Below are 26,172 nucleotides of genomic sequence, written 5' to 3' on the forward strand. Positions count from 1 at the left end.
ATCTTCTCTCCATACCCTTAGAAGATTTACTCACTTGTCTCATTTTTTTCCCTATATCTTCAAATGCTTCCTCGCTAATTATTCTTTTTTTCAAGATTTTCCCAACTTACAAACTACTATAACAATGTCATAATTCCTTCCTCTATCCCTCACTTAGCATACACTTCAGAACACTTTCCTTTGTCAGAATGTCAGAGAACTTTCTAAGGTCCCTGGCAGTTTCTTTTTGGATAAAGCAGTGGACCATTTTTGGTCATATGTAATTTGAACTCTCCAATGCATGTGACGTGGTGCACCTCCCTTCTCTTTGTTTGACTCCTTTTGTTTGTTTGATTTTTGACTCTCTGCCCACTTGATTCTAAGATGTTAAACTTTATCTTCTCTCATCTTTCATTCTCAGACTCTGAGAACTTCTTATCTTATTTTTCGGTCTCTTAAATGTTGGTTCTTCTCAGATTTTATCCTCAACATTCTTCCCTTTTAATTCTACATTTTTTCTCTCTTTTTATGTGCCCTCAACTATTCCCATGGTTTAGAAAATATCACTAATGAATGAATGAAACAAAACTCTGTCCTTCTCAGAACTTTTGGCTCTATACTAAACAGCCGAAGTGGCATTGCAATACCTTGTATATTTTGCAGATACCTCAGCTTCCACACGATCAAAATTAAACACATCATATGCCTCCTCAGACTTGTTCTTATTTTCCCTAATTCAGTGAATGATAATTCGGTTCAGCTACTCATTCTTGAAATCTGCAGATCATTATAAACACCACTGTCTCCCTTATATTTTGTATCCAATTGTCCACTTGGTTTACGAACTGTATGCCATTGCTATGAAATCTGCACATTACCTTAATTCGTACAATCACAGTTCAAGTCTTTGTAATTTTTAATATAGACACCTATAATAGTCTTCTGTTGGATACATTTTCTCATATATTGACCCGCACAAGTATCTTACTCTTTACTCATGGCAGCATCAAGTTCAAGCTCATTCTGATGTATAAGGCCCTCATAATGTCCTCATTCTTTGTGTGTGTGCATGCGTGTTTACCTTGGTTGCAGCAAAGGAAAATAAATTTAATACATAATTTGAAGGGTGTGGTGGGGAATGTTTCCTTGGTTTGTTCTTGTTGAACAGCAACTATATTTTGACTGTGAGATTATTCCTACTTGATTATGTATTTATTTGCTCTATTTGTTTCTATAACACTAATTAGTTCATATATGGTTGATAAATAGAGGAATGATGTTAGCACAATGTGGAATTTACAACTGTTCATGCGCCTTTTTTTCTGAGCGTGGCATCATTTTGCATTCTCAAGGAATGGTAGCTGAATGTGAAGGACATAACATGAACACATGAATGGGTAGAGAAATAGACACTAGACCACAGTATCTATTTCTAACCTGGGTCAATTTGCCCAAATGCTTTGCCTTAGAAAGATTTATTGTCTATTTTCCCCTTATTTTTGTTAATTTCAGCAGTCACAAATCTTTCTTATGCACATTTCCATCAATTTTTCTTTTACTTTTTTTAAAGAAGGTCAAGCCCTATATTTTCTGTCATATTCATTTATTAAGAATACCTTTTTACGTGTACCAGTATTTTTATTATGGTTATTGCTGTTTCTGTTAGTGATCACAATATACGGTTGTACAAATTTTAAACAAGCTTCTCCAACTCTGTTTTTTTCAGAACTTCTGTAATTTTCAGAGTGTGATTTTGCAGATGAAGTGTTTCAAGAAGGCACATATAGTGTTTTAGCAGAAATTCTTGTATCTAAACAAAGGACTAAAAGGTTTCATATTGTTTTGTTTTAAAACTAACGTTAATAATACGTATTTAATTAGGTCTTAGTAGCTTTTGGTAGTTTGCATGCATTATCTCATTTAAGTCTTACAACATCCCTAAGGGTTAGATACCTTTGTTATATATCCTTTTTTTAATTAACTATTTTGCTTAACAGATGAGGAAAATAAGATTCAAATAGGTAACTTGCCCAAAATAAATAAGGCAACTAGTAGATTATGGTCCCAGGATTTAAGCTCAGACAGTCAATGTCCACAAACTTTGCAGTTAACTAGCAATAAAACACTGATTCTTTATATAGGGAAAGAATTTATTATAAATAACATCTCACATTTGATTAAAACCATGGTGTATGTATGACTTCTACCAACTCTTCTTCAATAAGAGGCTATTTGTTTATTCAAATCTTAGAAAACCACACATTCCTCTGTGCCATTCCTATCACTGCATATATAGTGATAATAAATATGATCATGACTACCTCTTCTCATGGAGGTTGCTCAACAGTAAGGATGTATGTATACTAAACATCTTAATAGGTGCATAAAATAATTTCAGATAGGAAGATCAAAAACAGGGTAATGGGTTAAAAGCAACTGGAAAGTAATACTGAGATCTGGTGCATCTGATAGTATCAGGGAAATTCTCCCTGTACAGAAGTCGTTCAGAAACAGATTCAGACACAGAGAATGAAATAGTTGAGTATAACAAGGTTTAATATTTGCCAAGTAGTGAGGCAGAGGGAAAATTTTACAAAGTAGTGAAGATCATTGATTAAGGTGTGATAACTGCTTTGGATCCTAGAATTGAGCTTAGAGAAGAATGAAAATGTTGGAGAAATAAGAAACTTAACATTGTGAAAATAGTGGGATAATTGTTGGAAAATCCTTGAAGAATCAAAGAATATTTGAGCCAGAAATACTAGTTTAAGTTAATAGGGAGAAAAGATGTTAGTGATGAGAAAGTAGGATGTTTGAAATTGGTATTTTCAAGGTGGTGCATTTATTGGTGAGCATAAGACTCTGGGAAAAAGTGAGAGAGTAGCTAGAAAATATTTGGATTTGGCTAGATCGTGGAACGAAAGGACACGAAATTAAAATGATATTAAAATCACCAACAATGATAGATGAGTAGTGGTGGAGAGGATTTCTTAGCTAAAATTATCACTGATTTAGGTGGAAAGACCAGTCCACCATAGATGGCAACAAGAACAAATAATATTAGATAGTATAGTCTGGTGATATGCACTCCACAAGGAGAATGGAGAAAAAATGTTTTGGAAGCAGCATCTAATAGCAAGGAGGATTCTTATCACACTTTCATGACCACAGTTGGGTCAATTTGGTGTAAAGAATGAACACCAGTTGAAAAATATGTAGAGAAGTTTTATATTAAAGCAAGAAGCTTGAGGGATTTTTGGTGTGGGAGTTGATGATTTAGAAGTTTTTGCTGATGACAAATTATGAGTGTCCTAAAGTACACTGGGGGAACCTGAGAAGGCATGGAGAGGTAGGCAATCAGGTCTGATTAGAAGTTGTACACAGCAAAACTGGGAGAAGTGACATTGTGATGGTGGACACTCTGGGAGACTTGAACAGCTAAAAGTGTCTAGTGTAAATGGAAATATAGGCATGATCATCAAGCCTGGTAGTTTCTTAGAAGTTCAGTGGGTGATTGGGTGAACAAATTGCTTATAAACTTGAACCAGTGAGGATAAAGGAATTTGATTGTACCTGTGTGCTCTTCTTCCTGGCCCACATTATTCTTGCATTATGCCTTGTATTCAACTGTGAAATTTGCTTGTTGCTTCATGCTTCTTGCTTTCATTCTCATTTTATAATTCTGAAGATTTATTTATGTAACTTTTGAATTTTTTATTTTTGGAACCATGCCTGTTTTCCTACAGAAGCCTTGCTTTGCGATTGCAGATTACACAGTGTTACAGCACTCTGTCTTTCTTACTTGAGCTCTTTGTAACATCGAACTCTCTAACATGCATTTTCTTTTCAAGGTCAGCAAAATTACACACATTGATGGTTGCTGGTTTGCGTGTTAAGACTTTCTGTTGTTGTTGGAGATAAGATTGGAAACGGTTCTCTTATTTTTCAGATGCATAAGGACTATCACGCATGTCATTTCTTACTGGCTTCCTTGATTCCATTTCAGCTTGATCACTTAATTATGTAGGTGGCATTTATAAGACTGCAAAGAAATGTTTTACAGGGAATAAAATGGCTCATTTAGTTCTAGTGAGGTAAAACACTGAATGAGTCATTTAACAATATTAAATCAGCAGCCAGTATTTTTCCATCAAGGAAGATCCTTCATTCTTCCATCAAGGAAGAGTTTTGGATAATAATACTTGATGTTTATTTCTTAGGAAAAAGGAGATAGAATTCATGTGCCTGCTCTTTTTGTTCACATTTGTAGGCTTCTACTGTTTGGAAAGAATATAATGGTACTAACTAATAAAGCAGTATAACCAAAGTGATGATGCAATGTGCACACGAAGGAAACATGTCATCATATGTTCCATTTAGCATTCCATTCCCTGGTTGACATTTCCTATAGTTTTTAGACCCATGGTGTTCAAGCTTTTTTGACTATGATTCAGAATAAGAAATGCATAATAGTCTTATAAAAACACAAGTGTTTTTATACAATTTAAACTATTGAAGCAAAAGTTCAAAGAACAATATCTAGAATTTATTCCAATATATTGTATCCAATCATGACAATCCATTTCTACTCTATTCTATTCAATTTATTTCTATTCTAATCTATTCTATCGTATTCCTCTATATATTGCTGAGAATAACACACTAATTCTATTCTTCAACTTACTGATGGGTTACAACCAGCAGTTTGGAAAACACTACCTTATTAAAATAAATCTGATTGAATTACATAAAGACATTAGCTATTTAGAATGTTATTACATAATCATATGAACACTTCCAATTATCAAGGAAAGAATTCTAAGGCATGGTTAGAATATGATAGGAGTTATCCTAATCAAGTTCAACTTCTTAGATAATTTAAGATACTGGCAGATGCCTTAGATCTACTACATAGTCATAATTCAGCTGTGAGCCAGTTGTCCAAATTCAATGTACTCAGCATTATAAATAATCTTCTGGACTACTCATACATGCTAAAAATCCGTATGCAACATATGTTCTTTATCCTTTATTAACTCTTTTTATGTCATTCTTCCAGCCTAATCCACCTCACTCCAACAAGCACAGAGCATTTCAGCAAATGTATGTTTTGTTCTTTGAAGAGATGACTAAAACAAATCTAAAGCCTTATATAGGCAGTAAATAACTCTCTTTCACTAGTACAGTATTCAAAGGTCACAATCTATAGATGCCAAGTTTACTTCATACGTAGATTAATAGTTTATCCATGTGGAGAGAGTTAGAAGGCCATGGATTTCCCTGAAGGTGTTTAGAGCTTCTACCTTCTCTGATTCATCATTGTGAATTCCGCCAGTGTTCACTCATCTAGTTCACAGACACATCTATTTGCTTAAAATGCTAGAGTTAGTTTTATATTGGCATTTCCACCATCAGAGGTACCATAAAGTGCTATTGGAAGTGATGTCTTACATGAATATTATTAAATTTGACAGAATTTGACAGCTTATGCACACTCATTATAGGTCCTCAATAACAATTTGTCAAATACAGATGGATTCTCATAAGGTTTGTATTTCCTCCAATACCCATAATTGGAAATTCAATTAAAACTGTAGAAATCTCTATTGCCTTCATTTGCATCATGTCTTCTTTGGCAACAGATTTTCACTATGAGTAATAAGTGCAGCTATTTTTAAATATTTTTCAACAAATAATGTCAGAATACGTTCCAGACCAACAAATGGCTATGTAAATATAACAATTGTATAAGTAAATACAAAAACAAAACAAAATTAATTGTCTTTACCTGCATATTTCCTAGTTAAAAAAAATCAAATGTCAGAATTAAATATTTGTGCCTTCATCATTTGCCATGCTATTACTAAATTTTGTTTAGAGATAATCTTAAATAGCTTTTAACTTCTGATTACACTTTTTGACTTCTGAGTTATTTGTCCATGAGAACTTGCATGTATAAGTTGTCTTTTTGCAGTAAATTTAGAGACAATTTGTTGCAATAGTCATTATGTCACATTATCATCACTCTTAGTGACACTTTAAAAAGCAATGTTTTGAAAACAAAATAACAATTGTGGAATATTCCTTTGACAATACTCTTCTTTTAATATATTATTTATTAAGTCAATTTGCTTAAAATTGGAACTCAAAGTTAAGAATTAAATTTTCAACAGACTTTAAAGTAAGAACATACGATTCACTTTAAGAGAAAAGAATTATATTCAGGTAATTGTGAACCAACTTTTTTATTATGGCAGTATTTAATAAAGCTGTTTTTCTTTTCCTATTTAGATAGAATTCTTTAGTAACTTTTTATTCTTAACATTAGTATAAGTAGAAGATACTAGTGATGTTTCTGCTATGATCAATACCCCCACAATATTAAAAGTCAATAATACATATTATTCTGAGTGCCTTACTCCTGATACAGAATAACCCACTTTCACATGCCAATATTATAAATTTTAAATGAGATCAAAGTCCTCCAGTTTTAAATGAAGAAGTTTAAGCTTTTTATTGAAGTATAATTACATAAAGTGCACAAGTCATAGGTCACATACCATGGTGTATATCCACAAATTGAACACGTCTGTGTAACCAGTCCCCAGATCAAAAAGCAGAGAATCACGACTCCTAAAGCTCTAGTCACGCTTTCTTTTAAAACTATCCACCATTGCTCATCAGCACTCTGCAGAGGATAACAACTATCTCCTTTTCTGACACGGAATAACCATTTTATCCAGTTCTTAAGGTATAATCTGTCTTACAATAGAAACTACTAGATTTTAAAATGTGTTTATACTTGCGCCGACAATTAAATTTTATTATTTTTCATTGAATAGGTCCAAAGTGGTACCCTTCCCGAATTGGCCTGCAGCTAGAACGTGGTAAGAACCAACTTTCATTGATCCATTTATTTAATTCAGAATCTCTTTTATGTCATCAATAGCTAGTATTCGTTTCTCACTTACTAAATGGCAGGCACTGTAATAAGTGATCTAAGTGTATTATCTCATTTGATTGTCTCCGCAAGCCTGGGCTCCACTCTTATGGATGAGGAATTTTAGTCTTAAAGAGATAAGTTTTACACATTCACTGTCAGTGAGTATTGGAAGCAAGATGTGAACTAACATTTTACTGTCTCTAAAGATTTTACTGCTGTGTTCCTTCTTTCTACTGCCTCCTAATATATTCTCGGGGATACAAGTTAGCTCTTTCTTCCTTTTTTCTTTTTTTGCTGTTCTAAAGCAGAGTAAGTCAGGTAAGGAGAAGCAGAAATGAGTGAATTTTAAGGAGAAGTATTATATTCACTATTAAGCCTCAAGTTTCTCAAAATTTCAAACTATTCTCCATTCAGAAAATTTATAAATAAATACACTTAAAGATGAGTCCTGCTGAGAATCATTGTTTTTGACATTGCATCAACTTCAACTTCAATTTGGACTTGTTAAATAAAAGCTGTGGGTAGAATGTAAACTTTAGAGGAATACTTAGTCAAAGTCCGTAACAGTAAATCTCTAAGAGGCATCTATTAAGGAATTTCAATCTCTGCATTTTTTCTTACAATGGTGAACTGAATTTTTTTTCCTGGTGCTTTTGCTAATGCTTAGGCTGTCATCTCTCAGATATCACATTCACGTAAGGATAAATGATGATTTCCTTGGATCTCTCTAAGATGTTGTGTTTGTTCTCATTGCTATCTTAAACCATCTTTCTTTCTGTCTTTCTTTGAGACTTCTGTGTTGAAACCATAGGCATCCATGGCATTCACAGAAGTCACTCTTTCTTGATGGGCTCAAATTCTTTCAAGTTCAAATGTTCAAGAAAAATCCCCATGTGGCTAGAGTTTGAAAGAGAAGAATCATGATCTTGTTTATTTTAGCCTCCACAGGGCCTAGTATGTACCAGTACATAAATGCCTTTTCAACACATGGATGCTGAAATAACATAAAATGAAATTGCGGTATTATTTTTGAAGTTGATTCATATAAAGAAAACTCTGAGAATGTCACATGCATCGATGCCAAATGTAATTTCAATTTGAAAGACACGATAAAGGACTAGGGAATTTCTCTTATTTCCACCTTTCTGGTGAATGTAAATTTTACTTTCCTCTCAAATTTATTTACCTGGTTGAGTGTGCCTGGGTGTGGTCTGAATAAAGTGTAGCCCTGTTGTTGTCCTTGGATAGGCATGTGATGATGTACTTGAAAAAAAGTCAATTAATTTAGTGAGATAAGCAGGGCATGGTGCAAAGAGAGGGTTATTTGGAGTAACTCAGAAGTTTAGACCTGACTCTTCTACTTACCTATCTATAGTGTCTTCTTTTGGAAAGTGGAGTTAATAAAGAACCTAACTCATGGTTTGTTTTTGGGTTTTTGACTTTTTATAAGTGTTAAGATTGTGTTTACAAAGCACTATAATGACTGGTACATGGTAGATGCTTCATCAGTCATAGTTACAACTATTAATATTAAGGAAAAAAGACAATACCAAAAAAATCAAGGCCTGAATATTTACATAGATTTGCTGCCAGAATATATTTGCCAGAATGATTATACTATGAGTAATGACATCATGTGAATTTAGAGTCTTTTATAGTTTCCTCACACAAAAAGACATCACTAAAATGTAAACAAAATAGCGAAAATTGATTTTTACAGGTTAAAAACCATTCATTTAGCTCAGTGATTCTGCTGAGCTGGGCTGGACTTGGGCTTGCTTGGCTAGGCTCACTCACGCAGCTGCAGTCAGCTGGTGGATTGCTGGGGACCAGCTGGTGTAGGATGGCCATAGCTACAGCCACTCCTCTCTGCTCTGTGTGGTCTCCCATGCTGTGGCAGAATATTCTGAGCTTGTTCTTATGGCAGAATCAGGGGTAAACAAATAAGCACAAGGACTCAAAAACTCTTGAGGCCCAGGTTTCGAATTGGCATATGATCCCTTGCTCCACATTCTGTTTGCCAAAGTAGGTCACTAGGCTAGCCCATGTTCAAGGGGTGGGGAAATAGACACCAACTCTTAATGGGAGGAATGAAAATTCATATTGTAAATGGCGTGATATGGGAATGGTGAAGAACTGAAGCCATTACTGCAATAAATCTGCCATACAACCCGGTAACTAAAATGTGTTCTCTCATTCTACCTTGATTAGCATATTTCATAATGTCCTGGAAGTACAGGGTTGAAGTTCTAACTCAGAATCATCGGATTTCTATAATAGAAAGGTGAAGATTGGGCAGTTGGCCCTTCTCTTCCCATCACTGATTCCAACCATCCATTCCTTTTATACAACAGCCTTGACAAACCCCTAGATTTAGAGGTTGCATCCTACTGCCTGGCTCATCCTTGGAAGGAAATAATCAAGGAAGATGTTTTGCATAAGTTAATTTGGGCTAGAAATTCAGGCTCCTTAAATGGCTAGAACAAGATATGAGAAAGAGATGGCATGGGCTCCTGTTAGGCACGTTCTCTTGGCCCTACATATTTCTTTCCCTTTGAAAAAGGCAAGAAGCATGCAAGGCCAACAACAGGGTCCCTGAACTGAGTCTAAAAGTGGTATGATTAATGATATGTCTGGATTCTGTCAGGGTGTTTTATCCAATGTCATATTGATGGGACCACATTTTAAAAGCATAATTGTAATGCTCTCTTCCTTGAAGTCAGCATGGGTGATATAGGAGTAGAAACTAATTCCCTCCCCAAATGTGTCAATAGCTGTATATCGGAAAGATGTTTTCATCACACTTTTAAGTGGTGCAAAGCTATCAGAAATTTTGGTCCTTATTAACATTTCTTGTTGTTATACATGATTGTCACAACGACATTACTGACCATTCAGATATCAAAGTCTTTCCCTTGATCCAGGGTGCATTAGCTTCCATGTTACATTTGCATTAGCTGTGTAACACGTTATCACAGACTTAGTAGGTTAATCCAACACTCATTTGTTAGCTTGAAGACTCAGTATGGCTGGATTCTCTGCTCAGAGTATCACAAGGCTGGAATCATGGTGTGGACCAAGTTGGATTTCTCATCTGAAGAGTCTTGAGAAGATCTCACTTCCATCTTCATTCCTGTTGTTGGCAGAATTCCTCTTGTTGGTTTTCTATGACAGAGCTCCCTATTTCCTTGCTGGATCTCAGTTCCTAGAGGCCACCTGCATTACTACTTGCCATGTGGCCCTCTTCATCTTCAAGCCAGCAATGGTACAGTGAAGCTTTCTAGTACATTGAATCTCTGAATTCCTGTCTGCCTCTCCATGCAGGTTTAAAGAACTCATGATTAGGTCAGACCCACCTGCATAATCTCTCTTTTGAAGCCATATAACACAACCTAATCAAGGAAGTGATAGCCTGTAATATTCATATTGGATTTGTCAAATTACTATCTTCACTATTAATATAAAGCAATTGTTTATTTTCGTCTTATTTTAAAATATCTATAATTATAAAATGATGTATTGGACTCTGAAAATCATCTAATAATCATCACAAATTAACACTTTACTGATTTTTTCAAACAGAGAATGGAATGACACTTTTTCATCATTGGAGATAATATAAATCACAAATAGATTAGCATAAAGTATAATATAAATATAACAACAACAATGACAACAACAATAATAGCATTATACTTGTGAGATTTATCTATGTTGGTACATGTAGCTCTAGTCCACTCATTTTTCTTTCTGTTTGGCATTTGGTATTTGGAATAAAACAAAATATATTTATCCATTATCTCATTTATGCACATTTAAGATTTTTATACAATTTTTGCTATTACAAATAATGCAAAAAGCACATCCTTATACATATCTTCCAGTATGCTTATGCCAGACTTATGTACAGTTCATTTTTTCATTTTTTTATTAAGATTATGATACATTACAACCTTGTGAGATTTCAGTTGTACATTATTGTTAGTAATGTTGTGGACACACCACTTCACCCTTTGTGCCCTCCCCCCACCCCCCCTTTTCCCTGGTAATCACCGATCGGTTCTCCATGTCTATATGTTAACTTCCACCTATAAGTGGGGTCATATAGAGTTCATCTTTCTCTGTCTGGCTTATTTTGCTTAATATAATATCCTCAAGGTCCATCCATGTTGATGCGAATGGAACAATTTGGTCCTTTTTTATGGCTGAGTAGTATTCCATTGTGTATATATACCATATCTTCTTTATCCAGTTGTCAGGTTCTGGGCATTTAGGTTGGTTCCACGTCTTGGCTATTGTAAATAGTGCTGCGATGAACATAGGGGTGCATGGGACTCTTGGGATTGCTGATTTCAGATTCATAGGGTAGATACCCAGTAGTGGGATGGCTGGGTCATAGGGTATTTCTATTTTTAACTTTTTGAGAAATCTCCATACTGTTTTCCATAGTGGCTGCACTAGTTTGCATTCCCACCAACAGTGTATGAGGGTTCCTTTTTCTCCACAACCTCTCCAACATTTGTCACTTTTGGTTTTGGATGTTTTTGCCAATCTAACAGGTGTAAGGTGATATCTTAGTGTAGTTTTGATTTGCATTTCCCTGATGATTAGGGATGATGAACATCTTTTCATGTGTCTCTTGGCCATATCTTCTTTGGAGAAATGTCTGTTCATGTCCTCTGCCCATTTTTTGATCAGGTTGTTTGTTTTTTTGTTGTTAAGCTGTGTGAGTTCTTTGTATATTATGGATATTAATCCTTTGTTGGATAAGTAGCTTGTAAATATTTTTTCCCAATTAGTGGGCTGTTTTTTTGTTTCAATCCTGTTTTCCCTTGCTTTGAAGAAAGTCTTTAGTCTGATGAAGTCTCATTTGTTTATTCTTTCTATTGTTTCCCCCATCTGAGGAGTTATAGTGTCCAAAAAGATTCTTTTGAAACTGATGTCAAAGAGTGTACTGCCTATATTCTCTTCTAGAAGGCTTATTGTGTCAGGCCTAACCTTTAAGTCTTTGATCCATTTTGAGTTTATTTCTGTGAATGGTGAAAAAGAATGATCAATCTTCATTCTTTTACATGTGGCTGTCCAGTTTTCCCAACACCATTTGTTGAAGAGACTTTCTTTTCTCCGTTGTAGGCCCTCAGCTCCTTTGTTGAAGATTAGCTGTCCATAGATGTGTGGTTTTATCTCTGGGCTTTCAATTCTGTTCCATTGATCTGTGCACCTGTTTTTGTACCAGTACCATGCTGTTTTGATCACTGTAGCTTTGTAGTATGTTTTGAAATCTGGGATTGTGATGCCTCCGGCTTTGTTTTTCTTACTCAGGATTGTTTTAGCAATTCGCGGTCTTTTGCTGCCCCATATGAATTTTAGGATTCTTTGTTCAATTTCTGTAAAGAATGCCCTTGGGATTCTGATTGGGATAGCATTGAATCTGTAGATTGCTTTAGGTAGTATGGACATTTTTAACTATGTTTACTCTTCCAATCCATGTGCATGGAATGTCTTTCCATCTCTTTATGTCGTCGTCCATTTCTTTCAAGAAAGTCTTATAGTTTTCATTGTATAAATCTTTCACTTCCTTGGTTAAATTTATCCCAAGGTATTTTATTCTTTTCGTTGCGATTGTGAATGGGATTGAGTTCTTGAGTTCTTTTTCTGGTGGTTCATTGTTTGTGTATAGAAATGCTAATGAATTATGTATGTTGATTTTATACCCTGCAACTTTGCTGTAGATGTTGATTATTTCTAATAGTTTTCCTATGGATTCTTTGGGGTTTTCTACATATTAGATCATGTCGTCTGCAAACAGCGAGAGTTTTACTTCTTCATTGCCTATTTGGATTGCTTTTATTTCTTTCTCCTGCCTAATTGCTCTGGCTAACACCTCCAGTACTATGTTGAATAGGATTGGTGAAAGCGGGCACCCTTGTCTTGTTCCTGTCCTCGGAGGGATGGCTTTCAGTTTTTGTCCATTGAGTATAATGTTGGCTGTGGGTTTGTCATATATGGCCTTTATTATGTTGAGGTACTTTCCTTCTATACCCATTTTATTGAGGGTTTTTATCATAAATGGATGTTGGATCTTGTCTAATGCTTTCTCTGCATCTATTGAGATGATCCTGTGGTTTTTGTTTCTCATTTTGTTAATGTAGTGTATCACGTTGATTGACTTGCAGATGTTGAACCATCCCTGTGTCCCTGGTATAAATCCCACTTGATCATGGTGTATAATTTTTTTTACATATTGCTGTATTCGGTTTGCCAGAATTTTGTTGAGGATTTTTGCATCTATGTTCATCAGTGATATCGGCCTGTAGTTCTCCTTCTTTGTGTTGTCCTTGTCAGGTTTGGGGATCAGAGTGATGTTGGCTTCATAGCATGTGTTGGGGAGTACTCCATCTTCCTCAATTTTCTGGAATAGTTTGAGAAGGATAGGTATTAAATCTTCTTTGAATGTTTGATAGAATTCTCCAGAGAAGCCGTCTGGTCCTGGACTCTTATTTTTGGGGAGGTTTTCGATTACTGTTTCTATTTCTTTACTTGTGATTGGCCTATTCAGGTTCTCCATTTCTTCCTGGTTCAGTTTGGGTAGGTTGTAAGAGTCCAGGAATTTGTCCATTTCTTCTAGGTTGTTCAATTTGTTGGCATATAGTTTTTCATAGTATTCTCTTATGATCCCTTGTATTTCTTTGGTATCTGTTGTGATTTCTCCTCTCTCATTCCTAATTTTATTTATTTGAAATTTCTCTCTTCTTTTCTTGGTGAGTCTGGCCAAGGGTTTGTCAATTTTGTTAATTTTTTCGAAGAACCAACTCTTTGTTTCATTGATCCTTTTTATTGTCTTTTTAGTTTCAATATCTGTACGGCTCATTTTTAAGAATGGAACATTTCCTTTACATGTCTTCTAAGACATCTATTCTGTTTATTTTCCTGCTATTTCATGAGAAACTCCTTCTCAGTATTTGCTATATGTTTCTCTTATTTCTTGGAAAGGTTGGAGTGGTAGAAAACTGTCTCAGTTTCCATTCTCTTCTCAAACTAAGTACATAAATAATCTCATCAAGCCCCATGGCTTTATCTGTTACTGAGTTTCAAATATCTACAGACATCTACCCAACTGCTTACTTGATAGCTCTTCACTTGAATGTCTAACAGATATCACACACTTAACATACCCTAGCAGAAATCTTAATTTTCACCCCCAAATCCTTCCCCTTCCTCAGTTTTCTTCATGTTGGTAAATGATATTACAACACCCTTAAGTGCTCAGGCCAAAACTCTAAGAGCTATTTTATCTCACTGAATCCTCTCCTCTCAAGTTGAATCTTTTCTATGTTCAAAAACATCTGGAATTGATGCATTTTTAACATTTCCTTCAGTGCCACCTTAATCCAAACATCATATCTTGCTTGACAAATTTTGAGTTTCTCCTAAGTAATGTCCTTGCTTCCCATTTTCCACACAGCATCCATAGTGATCTTTTAAAAAGGTAAGTCATGGTGCTTTGCAGTGACCATTGAAATTCATCTACTCCAACTAATATCTCCTATAATAAAATCACTTAGAAAACAGTTCTTTGTCTACTGACACTTAAATTATACTTTTAAAATACTTTGTATCATATTTGATTATGGTAATATCTAATATTATATTTTCTCAGAATAAAATATGATACTAACTACTGGTAGTCTGTACTTTGTTTAGATAGCTCTGGGAAACTACTATGCATTTGAAAATTTGCTAGATATATTTTATAAAATGTATTTTATAAAATGTGTTTATTCACATTTTATTTTACATGAAAGATTTATTGTACATTGAGATTCCCATGTAAATTTCATCCTTAGCTCTCACATTAAAAATTATTATCATTATGACTTGAAATTGTGTTAAAATAATATTTCCTTATTATTGAAGGTGGGCCTTTTTTGAAGGACTACGTAACCATTCAAAGTGTTGCAGCCTCCTCCATTGTCACACTCTATTTTACAGACCTAGGTCAACAGGTCAGTTGGACTACAGTAAGTATCAATTTGAAATGCAATACACATGTCACATATTTTGATGTGAATAATTTGTTGACCAGAAGGACAATTTCTATCAAATAAATTCATAGTGAAACAAAATATTGTACTGAATGATATTTTAAATTTTCCATTCATACTATGATCAGTGTCCAAAATTCCGTTCAAGAATTGGAGCAGTGTAAATAGACAGTTGAAAGAAGGAAGACAAATTTCCTTTTAAATATCAATCTACCCTATGACTGATGGCCCCATTTCTGCTTGCCCTATGCCTTGTCAGTTCAATGGTATTTCTTCAGATTTTCCTTCTAGGGTCCTGGGGATAATGAAGACTCTTCTAACATCAGACAGAGGGAAATTATTCAATAAAAAATGTTCCAAGGCTGAGGGAGAACATTTTGGAAACTGAGAATGAAGTAATAAGACTTCTTTGAGTTTGGGGAGGCAGGTGTTCTTTTGGTTCATCTGGGAGGAGGAGCTTTCAAAGTGATAGCAGCTGAATCCAATGGCATTAGAAGAAAGAAGACTAAGACACAGAGTACTAAGAAACAGAAAATACTTAACACTATTTCACAAACATTGGACTATTCATGAATAAAGAAATAGGTAGATAGGGGCTGGCTCTGTTGCATGCTAGTTAAGTTAGGTGCCCTCTGCTTCAGTGCCTGGCTTTGTGGGTTCCAATTCCAGGTGCAGACCTACACCATTCATCAGCCATGCTGTGGCAGTGACCCACATACAAAATAGAGGAAGATTTGCATAGATGTTAGGTCAGTGCTAATCTTCCTCAAGCGAAAAGAGGAAGGTTGGCAATAGATGTTAGCTCAGGGCCCATCTTCCTGACCAAAAAAGAAAAAAGAAAGAAGTAGATAGATGGAATAGCTTCAGTAGCAAGAGGAAATACTATGTGATATTTAGTGACAGAGGCAGTGAAGGAGTTAATTTGATAAATAATTTTGACACTGATATACAGAGAATAGTGCAAGTATTCTATTTTTCAATTAAACTTATTTTATATTTCTTGTTTACACTTTTAAAGGTTTTTTTCTGATTATGTCCTATTCCATATTTGTGATATGATTACACTTTTAATATTTTCTATTCAAAATGGCTTTCCTTTTTGCCAGCATTAACAATTAACATTATCATCCACAGTGCTTTGAGTTTTCCTTTTATACTTAAACAATCAATTTTTAAAATTATTACAAACACAGGATAACTTTTACATTCTTATTTAATTCTCAAAAAGAGAAATTCAAGTTTACATTCATTAATTAAAATATTGTCACATCTTTTATTTTTCTAGCAGTCTGTCCTTTAACATATATTGTCTTCCTGTATTTAGAGAATTACTTATATTTTAGTGTTTTTGGTTAAATAGTTGCTTTAATTTCCAAAGTTTGCTGAGCTTTTGAGTACTAATTTGTTGCCCTAAAAACTGAGTTTAGAATATTATGAATCCTGTTGCAGTGTTTCATAATGTTTACAAAACAATCTATTGATGCGTGTATTGTTTAAGTCAAGGGTTTAATACTTAAATGTGATATCTATAAACCTTTGCTAAAAGAGATTTTAGACAAGCAGATTTTGATCTTCAAAGGTTAAACTATTCAGAGTCTTTGTTCACATTTATGATGAAAAGGGAATTCTGTCTACGGAAGTTGTGTCAGCGTGAGTGACATTAACAGCGTGTTCATTAGAAATTCCAGCTGCATCATTTGGATAAGCACTGAGGAGAGAAAGTGCTAAGGTGGAATTCTATGACAATTGTACTAGAAAATTATAGCTTATTTGAGAGGAAAGTCATTTAGTTGACAAAAGGAGCTCTGGAAATAGGCTGGATATTTTTAAATCAACTCTATGGTTCATACGACCTTTTGCTCCAAATGAGTCAGTTCCATTAAATGCTAAAAATATACACATTATATTCCAATCATGCCTACTTTATATCAACTAAATTATACAATAAAAGCAGTATTTTACCACACATAACATTCTTGTACATTTATAAAATATTAAATGTGCTCCTATAATAAAAGTATTATTATAGTTTTTTTAAAAAAACAATCTCTTTAACTTAGCAAGGTCAAAATTAATATTTTAATAATATTTTTCATCAAGTAAGAGTATATTATCACCGAATATTGAAAAAACTCTTACCTCATTGAATTTATTGAAAGAGTTAGGAGAAAGTGTTAATATAGCAATGTAATAATCCTCATTATATAAATCCTATTAACTAAACTAAAGATCTTATTCAGTCTTCACCACTTATACATTCATCCATGTGTGTGTCTATAGTTCTGTGCAGTTTATCTCTTGCTTAGATTCATGTATCTACCACCAAAATCAGATACAGAATTGGTCCATTCCCACAAAGGAACTCCCTCAATTACCCTTCTATATTCACACATTCTTTTCCCTACACTGGGACAACCACCAATCTATTCATCTCTATATTTTTGTCATGTGGGTAACGCGATGCAAACAGAATCAAACAGTATTTTGTGATTGATATTTACTTTTCCCTAAGCGTTGTGCCTTTGGGATCCATCCTGCTTGTTGCATGTAACAAACTCAGTTCTCATTTATTGGTGAGTAATATTCTGTAGTATGGATGTAACAGAGTTTGTTTACCCATTCAGCCATTGACAGACATTTGGGTCGTTTTCAGAATTTTACTATTACAAATAAAGCTGTTATCTGTTCGTGTATTTGCGTGAACATAACTCTTTTCTGATACACATAGTTGAGTTTTACAAGTACCTTTTATATTCTAGATAAGTACTTTAATACATGGTTTGCAAATATTTTCTTTCAGTTTTTAACTTGTCTTTTCATCTTTTCAACAGGGTTATTTTTTTGCTGTGCAACAAGTTTTAAATTTTTTTTTTGAGGAAGATTAGCCCTGAGCTAACTATTGCCAGTCCTCCTCTTTTTGCTGAGGAAGACTGGCCCTGAGCTAACATCCATGCTCATCTTCCGCCACTTTATACGTGGGAGGCCTGCCACAGCATAGCTTGCCAAGCGTTGCTATGTCCGCACGCGGGATCCGAAGTGGTGAACCCCTGGCCGCCAAAGCGGAACGTGTGCACTTAACTGCTGCGCCATCAGGCTGGCCCCCGAGTTTTCAATATTAATGCAGTCTGATTTATCAATATTTTCTCTTAAGGATCTTGCCTTCACTGTCATATGACCTATGTAAGAACTCTCTGCTGGGCCCTAAGTCCAGGAGTATTTCTCCCAGGATTTTTTCTAACAGTTTAATAGTTTACATTTAATCATAGTCTATTTATATTGTAGAGAATTACCTATTTTTTTTAATCACCAAACAATCAGTATTTTCTTCCAATTTGCCTCTTGTGTTTTATAATCCATTTTCTGTTTTTTTTTTCTTGCCTCATTTGGATTAATTGTCATACTTTCTTTTCTATTAGCCTCTCTGCTATTTTGGTGGTTATATCTTCTTTTTTTTTTACTAACTCTAGTGTACTCAAGAGATTACACTGTAGGTTTTTAAAATATTAGACACTAATATAAAGTGTTTAATTTAAGATTACTAATGTGATACCTCATAGATAGTTAAATGACTTTAAGATATTTGAGTTCCTCCTGACATACCTTCTATCGTGGTATATTTTAATTTTCTACATATTTTAAAGCCAAAATCCAGTCCTATAATTTTATATAGTCAATATTTATTTAGATTTATCCTCTTTACTGCAATTTAGTTCTTCCTTCTCATGTTGAACTAATCTGGTATCATTATTCTTCTTCCTGAAAAACACTTTCAGTGCTTTACTCTACTTTTATCATTAACGAATTCTCTCAATTCTTGTTCATGTTAAAGCATGTTTATTTAACTTTTATTCTTGAAGAATATTTTTGCAGAAAAAAATAATTCAATCTTGGTGGTTATTTTTGTTTTCACTTCACAACATTTCATTATTTTTATTTCTGGCTCCCACTGTTTCTGTTGAAAAGTCAGCTATACTTCTTTGAAAGTAGTGTGTCTTTCTCTGGCTTATTTAAAATTTTTCTTTGTTTGGTTAGCAGCAGTTTGACTTTGGCACTCACAGTTATGATTATGTTTCTGTTTCCTCTGCCTCAGGTTTATAGTGTTATCTGAGTCTATGGTTTGATATATATATTTAATTTGAAAAATTAGCATAATCTCTTCACCTTTCGCTTTTCCGTTATTCTCTTTGTATTCTCCTTTTGGGTTTCATATTGCATTTCCATGTTTTTCTTTTCAGAGTTTTCAGATATCTACCGACAGTCTCAATCATGTCTTTTATTTCTTCGAATATTAAAAGATAGTTTTTTTTAAAAAGATTTTATTTTTTCCTTTTTATCCCCAAAGCCCCCCAGTACATAGTTGTATACACTCTTCATTGTGGGTCCTTCATAGTTGTGGCATGTGGGACGCGGCCTCAGCGTGGTTTGATGAGCAGTGCCATGTCCTCGCCCAGGATTCAAACCAACGAAACACTGGGCCGCCTGCAGCGGAGCATGCGAACTTAACCACTGGGCCACGGGGCCAGCCCCTAAAAGATAGTTTTGTAAAAGTATATGTCTGATAATTTTGTTATGTGAATCCTCAGTTTATGTGTTTTCAATGTCTGCTGTTTCTTTTGGTTTCGGTCACAATATCTTCACTCCTTGTATACTCGTATATTTATAACTTAGTGCAGGAAAATTTATGTGAAAAACTTTAAAGATAACTTGAGCCTAGGATGATGTTACCTTCTTTCAAAGATGATCTATCATTCTACAGATGGACTACTGGCACTAATGGGTCCAGGTCGTTTTAACCCAATCAATGATTGAAATGATTCCAGGCGGAGCCTCAGTACCTGTGTAGACAGATCTATTTCTGCCTCATCTTCACTCCTATGGTGTAATTCACTAACCCAAATCCTGGAGGTTTTATAAAGCCACCTCCATCCTTGCAAGACACCAAGCAACAATTTTTGTCCTTTTCTTCTCAAGCACCCCCAAAAGATTTGATCTTCTTACCAGGCTTCATATCTCATGTTCAATCATTACTCTGGAACCCTGTTTAAAAATCTTGACCTTCTAATTCTTCCATGACTCAGTAGCTCTTTGAAGCCTGAAAAACATTTTAATCAATCTTTCTCACTGATCTCATTAGAATGATTTGTTTGAATAATCTAAAACAGAATTCCCCATTATATGTTATTCCTATAGTGGTTAAATTAAAAAAAATAATTTCTAGTATCATATTAGCTTCGATAGTACTCATTGAGTACAAAGTGATATTTCTATTGGGAAATGCTCTCATAATTATATTTAGTAGCTCTCCTATCTTTAAAAGGTTAAAGTTGGCACTACTTTATTTTTGTTCATAATTTTCAACAACTGTGAAATGCGCAATTTATTTTGCTTTCGACTGTCAATTGCAATTTTAAAAAACAAGTAAAGCCATCACCTCAATAACAACAGGAATAAAAAGTCATGCTTTTTCTTTTCAAGAGAGGATGAAATGCATTAAGCACAATCTAAGCACAAGAGTCCTAATCAATTCACTATTGCAGCCACATGTTTCAATTATATTTTCTAAACCAGCTTATTGCCTTCTACCTCTTTCAATTTAGACAAACACTAAATTGAATACTCCACAGAAGTTCAAAAAAATCCCAATTACCTGGCTTGCCTAGTAGAAGTAGTGAATTTTGCATTTAAAGCAACACATTCGTTTAATACAGAGAACTTTCTATAAAAGGGAAGCATGAAAAGAATTTGATTTTGGAATTTAAGGTAGCATGTATCTGCAAAGTAAAAAGAGTATATCTACTTACTTTGAAGATAGAATCTCTGCTAAACTTGTGGATTACAATGGAGTTCCTAGTCTTTGCAAATTAATCTGATTTGCTTAGGCTGTATACCCAACCATATTTGTTTGTTTGTTTATTTTGGTTTTGGTTTTGTTTTTACTCTCTCTTTTTTAGTAGACGAAGAACAATTCCTGTTTCACAGGCTGTCATCTTACTATTTGTCTTTCTGGCTTGTAGTTTTATTTATTCTGAAACTATTTTCTGATTACCTTCTAAGTTTAATAAAACATATCTCTTCTTTTCTTCTATTTGCACCCAAATAGACTGTTTTTTTTGAAAGATACATTGTACAAAGGTTATTTCTTATCATTCTCTACTGCTGTCAGGTCAGGATCTATCTTCATACAATGTACTGTTTTAACCCCCAAGTTTCAGTATGAATAATATTTGTGATAAAATGTTGGGCCTCCTAGAACATATTACTGTAAGCCAGCAGGTTCTCCGAATTTATTTTTAGGAGATGATGGAGATGAGATTGTAGTTTAATTTCCTCTGATCCAAGGAAACTTCCTATTTGTGATAGCATTTTTATTAACTTAATAAAGAGTGACATTTGGTCCACGTTAACTATTATTCACGACAGTTTTCATTCCTGATATATTACTAGCGAATTTGCTCAAATTTGACCTGACTAGATCAGATGGCATTGAAACAAATATTTTAAACGTTTTGCTGTAATAAAACAATCACTTTCCTTGTTCTAGAGTATAAACTAGACTCTATTATCAGGCATTCAAAAGTGGTAAATATTTTTTCTTTATATCTGAATAATCAGGCATGTTGTATGCCATAAATCAATATAGTCTCTCGGTAAAAAGGTTGCTTATATATTGAATTTATCAGATGTTGCATTGTTTTTACCTTCACATAAAAGTCTTTTGGGGCTCATGAGATGATAAATATTGCTAAAAAGAAAAATTATAACTGAAGAAACCTATGTATATAAATAGCTATAATATGCATTATTATTGTATGTATTATTATTATACATGTATTACATGTATGTATATATGTGCATGTATATATTTTTCTATGTGTATATGTATTTATTATTTATGCATATATACATAAAACATGCATATCGTGTATTGTAACCATCTAACTATATAAAATTCTCACCAGAGATAAGAACATAATTTTTACTCATTGAGCACACCTGCATATTCAGTAAAACAAGTGCAGCTTTAAGTTTTCCTCCTTAGAAAATGATGAAAATTGGCAAAGACAAAGCAAAGTAGTAATGGCAGTTGAATTTATCATTGTCATGTTTGTATCAATTCTCTTCTCTTTGAACACTCAGAGGTCAATTATTTTCCCTCTTCTGTCTGAAAATTCCAGAGTGTGACTTTAACTTGGTTGCAGTATCAAAACAAAGTCAAATAATGGACAGTCACCAGATTCAGAAAACCACTCAGCCAGTTAATCTTTCTGCAATCACAAGTTCTTGCTTCCAGCTATCTTTCCAAGTCTTAAACTGTCTCTCTGTAGGATGGATATTTCTTTCCACATATGTGGTTGCCCCTCAGCTCCAGAAGTCAGAAGGCAATCCTTTTAAATACCCACTCAGACTCATTAGAATCGAGGTCTAAAATTTCCAAAAGAGACAACTAAATTATTTCAATTTTAATCAGGGTCAAATCAATTGAGTTCAAGACGACATGGCCATGTAAAGATAAGGAAAAAACCAAAAACAGTCACTAAAGCCCATTCCATTTAGTGACAAGCACAGTTGACACAGAAGATGGAATGTGTATGGGGCTAGGGAGACATGAAGAAATATTTGGTTATTGGTTAGTTAAATAAAAATTCCTTTGTACTGTTTATGAAAAAAACATTAGGTTCAATATTAATTTTTATTTTAAATTAATTATTTATAATTGTCATTCTCCTAACTCTTGGGTAATTCTTCCAAGGAAGACTTTTTGTTATTTGCATTAGCACTTAGTCTAATTCTTTTTAAAAAATAGATGCTCATAGTCATAAGTGAAACTTAACATCTATAAAAATATGTTTAATCTAAATCAGCTTCTTATTTTCAGGTATTTTTGGCTGAATACACAGGACCTCTGCTAATATATCTCCTCTTTTATTTGAGGATCCCATATATATACGACATGAAAGAGTGTTCTAGAAGATTACGCCACCCAGTGGTACAGTAAGTAATACGTATAGTATATATAGATTAAGGAGGAGGTGAACCAGTACACAGATATTATCTTAATAAAGGTTATTTGTAAACCCAATTAAAGTGGATTCAATTTTGGGGAAATATATTTTAGGTAACCATAAATAATGTATCCACACCAACTTGCAAATTTATAAACAATAAACTATTAAATATACTTTAAAGTAGAGGGAATTTAAGTTGATAATAATCACACAACAAGAGAAATCTAGAAATTTAGAAATATCAAAAAAGATCTTCAATTATAAAGTTGAGCAGCCATATTTAGGCTCAAAATATAGATACTTCTTTAAAAACATGGGCAACATTACATAGGAAAGAAATAATGACCTAACTAATGAAAAAGTTTTTACGAGTTATCTTTAGTAAGTCAAAATACAAAATTAAATTTTATGTTGAAGACAGAAAAAAGACCAAGACAGTTATCAAAGCAGAATATACAACCGGAGTAGTTAGCATATTGTGGAAATAATTGGTTGGTCTGTCTGTCTGTCTCTTTCGGCATACCGAATTAAAGAGAAAGAAAATCATTATTCAAGATGCTACACTGAGATGTAGGATTAGCAATTTGTTCAAAAACAAAAAAAAAGAACCTGATTATATGACTAAAGTCCAAGAGAATTATGAAGAAAAATTCAGGTCACGGGGATACTAGAAGATAGAGAATGATTTGACTAGTAATTCTCCCATCTCAAATCAAGCTTTCCCTTACCCTTAATTTCTGTACTCCAGTCACTCTGGTCTTCCTTCTTATCCTGATACCTGCCGTGTTCCCTTTCACATGGGGCATTTACACATGCCATCCCTCTGCCTCAATCTTCTTTACCTACCTCTTCCTTATCTATTATTCAAGCTTCAGATAGAAGCTTAATATTTCTTACTTAAGGTAGCCATTACTATTCCTTCCATGACCAATATGCTACTAAAATATTTTTCTTTTATACAATTTATTGTATACAACTTTAAAATTATATATTCACGTAAACATTTGTTTGTGTTTTTCCCTCTATAGAGTAAAAGTTCTATAATGAATGTATTTTGATATCCAGGATATTTTCGCTGCTTAACACACGACTTGATTTCTAGGAAATACTCAAGAAAAATATTTTGAATGAAATATGTAGATGAATCAATATCATACTATGTATTTATTTTACATTGGGCACTTTTAGAGGATGAAAGAGAGGAACCTGACCTGGATGGGAGTTCTAAGATGGCTTCTCTAAGAAAGTTGCATTTGAACTTTTTTCTTTGTTCTCTGAAGAGATTAGTCAGATTTTAGTAAATTTGAGGAATCTTAACATGGAAATTATTTGTGGTACAAAGCCAATTGATGCTTTGTAGGGGCAGAAAGAAAGTTAGTGGAGCAGAGCACAGAGAAGATAGGGAGATCAGCTCTCGGGGATGATGGTCAGGTTTTATAGGACAAGCTGTTCGGGGCCTTTTGGAAAATTAACATCTGTCCTTTTTCTTAAGTGAAGGGAAGGCCCAATTCATTTAGAAAGAGTCTGGGGTGGAGAGTTCATAAGGAGAATGCAATTGCACTTAGTTTTTACACCAAATATATAATATGAACCAGATATATAGCATAGAATGAAAAAAGAACACTTTTCCCCAGTGGCATTCTCAAAGGAATTGACTCAGGGTTGGTTACCATTCTTAAACACAAACACAGCGTGTTTTATAACATTTCAGTGATAAATGTATTTGTGCTACATTGTTCCAAAATAGCAAATATATTGTTTTTATGAAATTATTTCAGAGCAGATATACACAAACACACAAACTGCTTTTGAAATTTGTGTCACAGTAGAGATTATAAAGTAATCAAAGGCTTCTAAGGCAAGTGAATTTCAGGATGGACGATGTCATTTCCCAAGGTTAAGAAGATCAAATTTCAAATGTCATCTCCATTTGCCACACACTCCAATGTTAATTCTCCAAAATTGCTTTGAATCACATCACAGAGTCAAAAGTATTTTTCTGCTGGATTCAGATCTATATGTGACTGAACTGCCACAAAATTCTTTGAATTGCTTAGAAACCTCTGCACACTAAGGCTGAATCTCCTGCAGGATCTCTGTCCCCATCAAGTAGTGAAAAGGTGGTCCACAGCTTGGTGTAACACAGATGTTCTTTATTTAATCAACGGTATTTAAGATAGAGAAACATACTCAAAAGTAGCATAGTCTCTCCCACTAGAGGGATCAGGTGAACTAGCTGCACTGTGGCTAAGGCCACACCTTCTTAGGGCTTCTAACTGCATCATCAGTGATGGAAAAGCAGCCAGAGAAACCTTTCCTGCAGTCAGTGTTCACAGTGTGACTATCTGCTTTAAACGCAAGAGAATACTTTAGATATTTGGATACTATATCCCTGTTTAGGGATGTATCCACCTCATTAACCCCACACTGTCAGGTCATCCTCCCTCATTTCACACATTCCATCTCAATAAACTCTACAATCGTCTAATGTTGCCTTCCATGAGTCTTCCCCAACTCCTGGAATCCTTCCACTGTGTCCTCTGCAATTCAAAGTCCATTATTAGAAAAATCTCTTATATCTTCAACATTTTATCTGAACACTAACTTCAAATTCTTCATCAACAGAAACCTGATACATTGCCTACCTTGAAGCTCTGAAGTTTAGACTGTCTTCTCCCACAGCCCTCAGACTTTGAAACTTATTTGATACAGGATAAGATATTTTCAAATATTATAACTAGAAGAAGAATTGGGCCCCAGCCTATTTATGGATGTGCACTTAGTTTAGCACAGGAGAGAGCAAGAGTTGATGTTTGAAGAGAAGTCAATCAAAATGAAAAAAGAATAGGAATATTGTTGAATGAAATGAAACTTGGTAGGTGAGTTATCAATAGTGTGCAAAGTGGCATATATCCAAATAGCAAGGCATAGCAGTAAATTCTATACTGGTCTCTGTGCTCTCTTATGTATAGCATAAAATAAATAAGTGAACTAATTTAGAGGTATCATAGCTTGAACTAAAATTTCTCATTTAGAGCTCTGCTACATTGCTGGGTGTAACCTAATTTTTCTGCTTTATTACAAAATGGAAAATTTTATTAATCAGGTATTTATATAAACACTTCTACAAAAGAACGAACAAGTTAGGAGGGATATCAATGCCCTCACCAGTTCTTTGACCCCACAAGGCAACTTCCTA

The 26,172-nt window shown here is 34.2% G+C and overlaps 1 protein-coding gene across 4 annotated transcripts in view; it reads left to right on the forward strand.

Annotated features, from left to right (window-relative positions):
- Positions 1-26,172, forward strand: part of TECRL (trans-2,3-enoyl-CoA reductase like) — a 97,879-nt gene that overhangs the window by 40,762 nt on the left and 30,945 nt on the right. For 2 of the 4 annotated variants that reach the window (XM_001501057.5, XM_070262407.1), the window contains exons 3-5: positions 6,822-6,866; positions 14,840-14,943; positions 22,844-22,959. In XM_001501057.5, coding sequence (XP_001501107.1) covers positions 6,822-6,866; positions 14,840-14,943; positions 22,844-22,959 — 265 coding nt within the window. The remainder of the gene's footprint in view (positions 1-6,821; positions 6,867-14,839; positions 14,944-22,843; positions 22,960-26,172) is intronic. The other 2 variants (XM_070262408.1, XM_070262406.1) reach the window with 1 other exon arrangement.

The sequence above is a fragment of the Equus caballus genome, chromosome 3, assembly GCF_041296265.1.
Source record: "Equus caballus isolate H_3958 breed thoroughbred chromosome 3, TB-T2T, whole genome shotgun sequence".
Classification (NCBI taxonomy): Eukaryota; Metazoa; Chordata; class Mammalia; order Perissodactyla; family Equidae; genus Equus; species Equus caballus.